This window comes from Rhinopithecus bieti, unplaced genomic scaffold, assembly GCF_001698545.2.
Source record: "Rhinopithecus bieti isolate Rb0 unplaced genomic scaffold, ASM169854v2 scaffold_27781, whole genome shotgun sequence".
In the NCBI taxonomy this organism is placed as follows: domain Eukaryota; kingdom Metazoa; phylum Chordata; class Mammalia; order Primates; family Cercopithecidae; genus Rhinopithecus; species Rhinopithecus bieti.
Window position 1 is genome coordinate 484,009 of NW_016812388.1, and position 9,235 is coordinate 493,243.

Here is a 9,235-nt window from a genome sequence, read left to right on the forward strand (position 1 = left end):
TCGGTAAAGACAGGAAAAAGGAGTTACCTACAGACATAAACCATAGATTGTATAGCTAACATTATCTTGCAAAGCACAAAATGGGTGTAGGGGATTGGGATTGAGCATGAGAAACTCTTAAGGAATGGCTGATTTGAAGTATGAGGCAAACAAACATAAAATAAAAGACATTCACTGGCTCAAATAAAACTATGTTAATAACATTTTTGTGATTTTTAAAAAAATCAGTAAACCCATGAGTATTATCAAACATCTCTCAACTTACCATTTTTCCAATCATCATTACATAAGGTCCCGCCTGTTGATTTACAGCTAGAAAATCTAGCAAACGCACATACCAAAATATTATGTTAAGACAGTAAATTAATCTTCCAGCCACAAAAACATGATTATCATATGCATTTGCAAAGTTCCATTTTGCTCCAAATCTTAGTCCAAATCCAATGAAGAAAGAAATTATGGCAATTGTATCACTGATGTTGAAGTAATCACTAAACCATACTTTAATCTTCTGGTTTACTTTCCCAGCTTCAGACATAAAAATCTAAAGGTTTAACAACAACAAAAAAAGTTTAATCAATTTATTCCTATTAAAACACATACAGCAATCAATTATAACATCACAGAGTTTCACATAGCTTTTTATTTATTTATTAATTTATTTATTTTGAGACAGTCTCGCTCTGTTGCCCAGGGTGGAGTGCAGTGGCGCAATCTCGGCTCGCTGCAACCTGCGTCTCCCAGGTTCAAGAGATTCATCCAACTAAGAAGCTGAAAATGCAGATTACAACCCAGTTCACTAGACCTGGATTGTAAAATACTTTTGAAAAATTGTTTTATTTCAAATCAAAGCAGCACCTGGATATCCTGGTAGTAGCTGCCAAACCTGCCTTCTTTGTAGAAAGTAAATAACTCAATGGTCTAAGTAGCTGTATTTATCTAACTTATTTAAAACATATGCCTCTTCTCCTGAATATATGAATTTTAAGAATTATCTTTTGAGAGGAATGGCAACACATTCACATCTTCAAAATTCATGGTGTATCATAAATACTGCAAAGTATCTGTTTCCCTCTTCTCCCTTAGCCAATTAATCACTCTTCCCACTAGAGGCAACCACTACTATTACTGTCTCATGAACACCTGCAGAACTATTTTATGAATATACATATTTTAAAATGTTTTGCAATTTGCTTTTATCATTTAACAAATCAATTTATTTAAACATGCTGATAAAACAACAGATTTAATACACATATGGACCATAACACTCAGAGGAATTTAAAATGCAAAATAAACTATTTAATAAGAAATTCCTTCTGGTTCCAGTTGGTGTTTGGAAAAGAAAAAAAAAAAGAAATTCTTATGATATCTAAGTGAGAGAGAAGTACAATGCCTTCTAATTATTTTTGCAATTTCTTGTATTCTCTAAATGTAAGGTAGAGACATGAAATAATTCAGAGGTACTTATGCAAGTATGTTATAAAACAATATTCATGGCCAGGCACAGTGGCTCACGCCTATAATCCTAGCACTTTGGGAGGCCAAGGCAGGTAGATCATGAGGTCAGGAGTTTGAGATCAGCCTGACCAACATGGTGAAACCCCATCTCTACTAAAAATACAAAAATTAGCCAGGCTTGGTGGCACGCACCTGTAATCCCAGCTAGTAGGGAGGCTGAGGCAGGAGAATCGCTTGAACCTGGGAGGCGGAGGTTGCAGTGAGCGGAGATTGTGCCACTGCACTCCAGCCTGGGTGACAGAGGGAGACTCCATCTCAAAAAAGACAAAACAAAACAAAAAAACAAAAAACAATATTCATGTAGCTACTACTTCAAAAACAAAGTATAAATATTAAGAAAAAGATTTTCTTCAAAATCAGGTTATTAAAAATTTAAACTGAAAACTGAAAGACACAGGGATATAAATCTAAATGATGATTCAACGGCAGTATAGTACATTTTAGTAGGCAGTACCATATAAAAGCAAAATAAATATCTATTTATTTTATTTTTATTTTGAGATAAGAGTCTCACTCTTTCGCCCAGGCTAGAGTGCAGTGGCGCAACCTCAGTTCACTGCAACCTCTGCCTCCCGGGTTCAAGTGATTCTCTTGCCTCAGTCTCCCAAGTAGCTGGGATTACAGGCGGCTGCCACCATGCCCAGCTAATTTTTGTATTTTTAGTAGAGATGGGGTTTCACCCTCTTGGCCAGACTGGTCTCGAACTCCTGACCTCGAGTGATCTGCCTGCCTCAGCCTCCCAAAGTGCTGGGATTACAGGTGTGAGCCACTGTGCCTGGCCTAAAGACCTATTTATAACTTACCTACCTAATTGGCTACATCAGGCAGGTAAAATAAAAGTCATTTAGCCAAGTATATTTAATACTTTTTGAAGAGTGACAGAGAGCAAAAATGTGGACATTCAGGAAATAAAACAAACAAACAAAATATAGGCTACATTTTTATAGGCTACATTTCTGACACAAATCATTATATTTGTAATGGCAACAAAGTATACACCATACTCACTAATCTCTATTCTTTTGCCATTATTTTGGGAACAACAAAATTACACAGGTTCTACACTTCTACAATGTCATCACACACACACCCACGTATATACCCAAAACAAAACAGAACATCTTCCATGTGTACAGTAAATTATTGGTAGAAAAAATTAAAGACATACCTCACGGACTTTCTCAATGGCATAAGTAAAAATATAAGCAATAACAATCCATTCTTGAACTGAAGGTAATTGTTCCATTTGTACAAGAACCACAAACGTATAAAGCATCAGAAATCCTAAATATGCCAACTAATGAAAAAATAAAAGTTATATAAACACTGGTTACAAAATAAATCTTTTAATTATGAACATTTTCAACCACACACAAAAATAGACATTAAATGAACCTTTGTGAATTATCCCCTAGTTTCCCTTATTAAAATAGTTTTAGAAATATCTCTTTTTCAGCACAGACATTGCATTTACTGGAGTATAAATGGTCCCCAGAGTATAAACGTGTTGTTCTACAACTCTATCAACCTTTAGAACATCCCATAGAAAGGATTTTGTAATCAGGTTTATGTTCTCAGCATATGCCACACAATTCTGCTTAACTCATACCACCAGTATCATAATATATTAAAATTACTGCAGAATTTCACCACCATAATCATCAAGGAACACATATTTCCTGCCTCCTTCCTCCCCCAACCAAACAGTATTCCTAAGAAAGACAACTGAGGCAGGGTGTGGTGGCTCACGCCTATAATCCCAGAACTTTGGGAAGCCAAGGCAGGTGGATCACCTAAGGTTAGGGGTTTGAGACTAGCCTGGCCAACAGGTGAAACCCCGTCTCTACTGAAAAAAAAAAATAAATAAATAAATAGCCAGACATGGTGGTGCATGCCTGCAATCCTAGCTACTCAGGAGGCTGAGGCACAAGAATTGCTTGAACCTGGGAGGTGGAGGTTGCAGTGAGCTGAGATCATGCCATTGTACTCCAGCCTGGGCAACAGAGCGAGACTCTGTCAAAAAAAAAAAAGGAAGAAAGAAAAGAAAAGAGAAAAGACAAGACAAGACAAGACAGATAGACAACTGCTATTTTCTTAGCTCCCAGTCACTAAAGTTGAACCCCAAAAAGTGGAAAAGATGTGAAGAGGCTTTGCCCCAGGTACAAAAACAGCCCACCTTTGACACTCTTTACAAAATAGGTTATAGAGAGGTGATAAAGTTTATGTTTAAAAACATATGAGTATTTATTTCATTTCAGAGGAAAACCCACACTTATTGACCCTTGAAAAATTATGGGTAACAATCCTCTCATCTCTATCTTGTCTCCATCAGTCCTACAGTAAGTCACATCCTTGATTTGATTATCTATAGCAGGCTAGGGAAGTAAACTGCAGTAAAGAAAGAAAAGAGAAATTCCTGTAGTCACCCATACTGGCTATTTTAACGTAGTCATTCACATGAATGCAAATGTAAGAAAACTGCCCTATTTTCATTAGTGGAAACAGAATTTGGAGATTAGATCAGATAACTGATATTTGCAATTTCAGCCTCTGAATAGGAAGGAACAAGAACATTTTCACATGGAGATGTAAGGAAATGTTAGTCTCAGGTTAATGGTCACGTGGGTGAAAAAGCAATCGCCAAAGAAACAGATTCTTATTGATGAAAATGAAAAAATCTCCACAACAACAAAGTTAAAAACATCTTAATTAAGGGTTTTCCGATGAAGGGGAGTTAAGAACTCATTTACTCAGCCCCTGGTTAAAAGTAGGGGCTAATCTCATTTACTGTATCACCTGTTCCTTCAGGTTGGTCCATCGCTAGGAAAAGTAGCACTAGCAAGATAGCCAACTAATATTTCCTAGTGCTCATTCTCCACACAAAACAACCAAAACAACACATAAACACCTACATTTCAACCAAAATAACAGATGAGTCCATCCTTGTATGGACATATGCTCTTTATCTGCTAGTAAAATCAATTTTTCCATAAAGCAAGAGAAAAGCCAATTATATGGAAGGTAATCATGCATACACTTTAATACGATTAAAGAAATAAGCCACAGATAAATAAAACCATATAAATGATCTGGATTACTTTTCATCATCATCAGTTAACACTGCCAACAGGTTTATTTCAGACTTTTATGTATTATAAAATTATAATACAAAAAATTTTATAATACAAAAAATTATAAGTATCAGAATCTCTTTTGGTCCATCTTTTATCATTAATTTTACTAGTTGATTAGTATTTGCTACCAACTTACAAAGGCCAATGGTTATCACATATTTGTTAAGTACATTTTTGGTTCCAATTAGAACTGAAATTTGTTAGTGTTTATCACTCTAGATGACAATTTAAATGAAACTAAGGCAAATGTATCCCTCTTTCAAATGTGAAATGCCTTTTCAGTGATCTAAGTTATATCAAGATTAGTATGGATTCTGAACCAGTGTTCCCCCAAAGCCTATCTCTTAAAAACATTATGCTCGTGTAATTAAAAAACATACCGTGTTAAACCAGAATTTTACAATTGGTGCATGATAAAAGGCATAAAACTTTCGTGTGATTGGAAGCTTTTTTGATTTTATTTGTATCTCCATCTCATTCTTTCCTTCATTACTATCCAAAATCCGTACTTCTTTAAACACTTCCTAAAATTAAAAAAAAAATTTTTTGGTACAATTATTCAGAACAAATTTATGTTTACTTCAAAATGTTTTCCTGCTTACCATGGGGATCTCTTCTGTTATGTTCTGAAAGTTGTTTTCGCTGTCATCCATTGTCATCTGATGAGCATCTTGAGATTGTGGGATATGGGACATTTCAGCCTTAGTTTTATATTCTAGCAGTAATATGGCAGGTGGAACTAAAATGCTTAGTATGACCTAAATTTTTAGAAACATAATTTTGCATTTTAAAATTAATGACCTTCAAGAATATAATAAAAAAAAAGATATTAAATATCTTATGATGATTAGCCATTTTGCCCCAGTAGTGGAGGGAAAAAAACAAAAAATTCATTTTTCACTTACATATTGTATTTAAAGAGGCCCAAGTTTGTTTCAAAGAGCAACAAAACATTTGATTATGATAATAAGGGTATAGGATAGATTTAATAATTATTATAGACTTGTCCTTTAAATAAAATCAGATTACAATTTGTTCAGAAAATACATTTTGTTTAAACAAAATTCAAGCCTTACAAAGGTGCTATGTCCTTAATTTTATCCTAAATCTCTTTGCAAGTGTTCCATGTCATAACATGATTACTCAGCTTGTGCCTCTATAAACAAAAAGGTTTATTTCTAAAATTTTACTTATTACTTGCGAAATCCCAAAGCATGAAGAAATTGTAATTGTGTAACAGGGTTTCTGTTGGTTATTCAGTGGCCTATGGTTAAAACTGTTTGCCTGATTACTGACTCCTACATTTCTGCACCTTATTTAAAAAGATGTAAGAGAACAAAAAGCAAAGTTAAAAGTAGTATGTATCACCATGACAAAATCAGAAGTACATGTCATTTTATCCAAATTTTAAAGATAAAACTGGCCACATGTATATACTTATCTATAAGTATAAACTGGGTATATGAATATACTCATTCAATATACTTTAAGTAACTTAAAAGTAACAGATTATTAAATTAGTAGATAGGTCTTGAATTTCAGAATTTGGGAATAACCCTTTCATAAAGTAGTAACTTTTTTCAAGGCTGCTCAGGGCCATAATCTCCAGTATTTCCCATTTGTTCCCCTTCTAGCTTAAAAAGAGGCCATAATCATTAAACACACCTGAAAAGGATTCAAAAGTAAAGAAGAAGAGGAAAAAAGAAGCCCATTATACCCCTCAGGATGAAATGCCAATCATCCTTCTTGCTCCCTCTATAACCCCCACCATTACCCTCACACATCAAGGCATTTTACTACACATTTAGACTAATTCTTCTGTTCTTTTTATCTTATCATACACTTTATATCAAATTATTTCTAAAGTATACCTTGTACCAGGAATTTTTCCTCATATTCAGCCTTCCCATCCACATATCAGATAACAACATTTGTGTACAGGTGTGGGCTACAAAAGGTCTAAGTCTTGAAGAAACTGCTAACTTAAGGCAGGTAGAATTACTCCAGTTCTTTAGTTCATAAGTGAGCAATTTCATAGCCATGGTTTCATCTTGTCTGAAGGACTGTTCTAATAATTCAACGGCCAACTGACCAAAATCACTATAAAAAGATAAAAGCCAAAATATACTCAGATTAACAAACTGCAATTTTAAGCCACTATTCTTATATACATTAATACTTTCTTTTTAATATTCTCACACACACTTACAGAATTATGAGGCATTAAAACCAAAACTCTGTTTTCAGACATCTATATCTATTCACAAAATATTAAAATATGTCGCATTATGTATAAGACTAAAAGGTGAATCCAGAGCACTTTTCCCAGTCCTAGAAATCAAACTATAATCTCGGAAGGAATCAAAACTCACAATGCTACGATGCTCTGTTCAAAAAAGTTTATGCAGTATTTCAAACACAGAAAACAGTTGGTACCTGGTAAAGAGGAAGAACAATGTGACTAGGGACTAACCTAATTATGAGAAACATCTGAATTTTGAAGTTCCACTAAGTAACCATAGGATCCCTGTTAAGAGTTATTTTCAGTAACAGTTGGTCACTGTCCTCTAAAGACCCCACCTGGGGAGCCAGAGGTCTTAGTATATATTAGAAAACCTATACAAATTACGTTTCCAGTTTAATATTTCAATACTGCCCCCCTAATTGTAAATTTTTATGAACTATGTCGTTATTCTATGTATGTAGTTCTAGCTTCTGAAGTGCCTCCCAGTTGAATTCAGTCTATTTTCTTATAACACAGCTCCAACCTCACTTCCGCCCTTTCCTTACCAATTCAAATGGAACTTTCTAATCCAATTGCTACTATTTGCAAAAATTAAAATGACTTCCGGCATTTCTTCTTTCTTTCGAGATAGGGTCTACCCTGTCACCCAGGCTGGAGTGCAGTGGCATGATCACAGCTCACTGCAGCCTCAACCTCCCAGGATCAAGTGATCCCCCCACCTCAGCCTCTTGAGTAGCTGGGACCACAGCCAAGTGCCACCACACCCAGCTAATTTTTAAATTTCATGTACAGACGGGTCCTGCCTATGTTGCCCAAGCTGCATTTCTTCTTTTTTGCTGAAATATTTAATTCTTGGGTTGTAAATATAATAACCTCTTTTTCATAGAGGCAGAAAGTTTCTTTCTGAATTAAAAAATATATATACTTCAATAATTTTCTGTCAATTGTACCAGCAAGATTATACATATAAATACATCACCGTTAAGTACGTGGCACTGTAACAGCCACTCAAACAATATCTACTTTGAATTTTTAAAATGTTTTCAAATAATAAAATATCACTTACTTGGAATACTGTTTCAGTTCTTCTGAAGTATCATCTACCAGGTCACTCTGCTTTGCTTCATATGCCATTGAACGATAGATCTTACAGGCAACTAATGCTTTAGCCATTGATTCTTCACCATGTTGCCATAAAAAACGGGCCATGACCTGCCTCTTCATAAGGCAAGCCCAAATTAAAAGTTCATTAAGTGGATAAGGAAAGCGCTTGGTTTCTGGATCATCAATGTCTACAATTTCATCTTTGGTTCTTTTCTTCTTTCCTTCTTCCACAACTGTATCAATCTTCCAGGGAAAATAAAGTTATAAAGCTCATTATAATAAGGTCATATGAAATTTACGTCAGTGAAAATTTTAGTAAAATATCCTCTACATTATTCAGCTCCATAAAACTGCACATAATAGCATAAATTTTATTTTGTTTTTTGTTTTTTGAGACGGAGTCTCGCTCTGTCGCCCAGGCTGGAGTGCAGTGGCCGGATCTCAGCTCACTGCAAGCTCCGCCTCCTGGGTTTAGGCCATTCTCCTGCCTCAGCCTCCCAAGTAGCTGGGACTACAGGCGCCCGCCACCACACCCGGCTAATTTTTTGTGTTTTTAGTAAAGATGAGGTTTCACTGTGTTAGCCAGGATGGTCTCGATCTGCTGACCTTGTGATCCGCCCATCTTGGCCTCCCAAAGTGCTGGGATTACAGGCTTGAGCCACCGCACCCGGCCCATAATTTTTATAAACTTGATTTTTATTATAGCTCAGAATTCATTTTATAAAAATGCTATTTTAACAGAAATGTCTTTGCAATAAACATTTACCAAAATTTAAGGGCCTAAATATTTCAACTAATATTCTAATAGAACATAATTTTAATAAAGGGTTAGATAACATTTTTGTCATGCATGTTCTTAATCAAGTATAACTGGAATGAAAGGAGTCAGGTAAACATTTATTAAAACATTTTAATTTGGTTACCATCATAGCTAAATATGAAAATGTAGGCTGGGTGCAGTGGCTCAAGCCTGTAATCCCAGCACTTTGGGAGGCTGAGGCGGGTGGATCACAAGGTCAAGAGATCGAGACTATCCTGGCTAACATGGTGAAACCCCATCTCTACTAAAAATACAAAAAATTAGCCGGTGTAGTGGCGGGTGCCTGTAGTGCCAGCTACTTGTGAGGCTGAGGCAGGAGAATCACTTGAACCCGGGAGGCAGAGGTTGCAGTGAGCCAAGATTGAACCAAGGCACTCCAGCCTGGTGACAGAGCAAGACTCCATCTCAAAA

General features: G+C 35.6%; 1 protein-coding gene across 1 annotated transcript in view; it reads right to left on the bottom strand.

Moving 5' to 3' along the window:
* Positions 1-8,244, bottom strand: part of TRPM7 (transient receptor potential cation channel subfamily M member 7) — a 58,491-nt gene extending 50,247 nt beyond the window's left edge. Inside the window, exons 1-6 of the mRNA XM_017896181.1 lie at positions 7,967-8,244; positions 6,527-6,755; positions 5,258-5,413; positions 5,036-5,179; positions 2,690-2,818; positions 266-544 (exon numbers count right to left, since the gene is read on the bottom strand). Coding sequence (XP_017751670.1) covers positions 266-544; positions 2,690-2,818; positions 5,036-5,179; positions 5,258-5,413; positions 6,527-6,755; positions 7,967-8,124 — 1,095 coding nt within the window. The 5' untranslated portion in view covers positions 8,125-8,244. The remainder of the gene's footprint in view (positions 1-265; positions 545-2,689; positions 2,819-5,035; positions 5,180-5,257; positions 5,414-6,526; positions 6,756-7,966) is intronic.
* Positions 8,245-9,235: the final 991 nt, after the last annotated feature.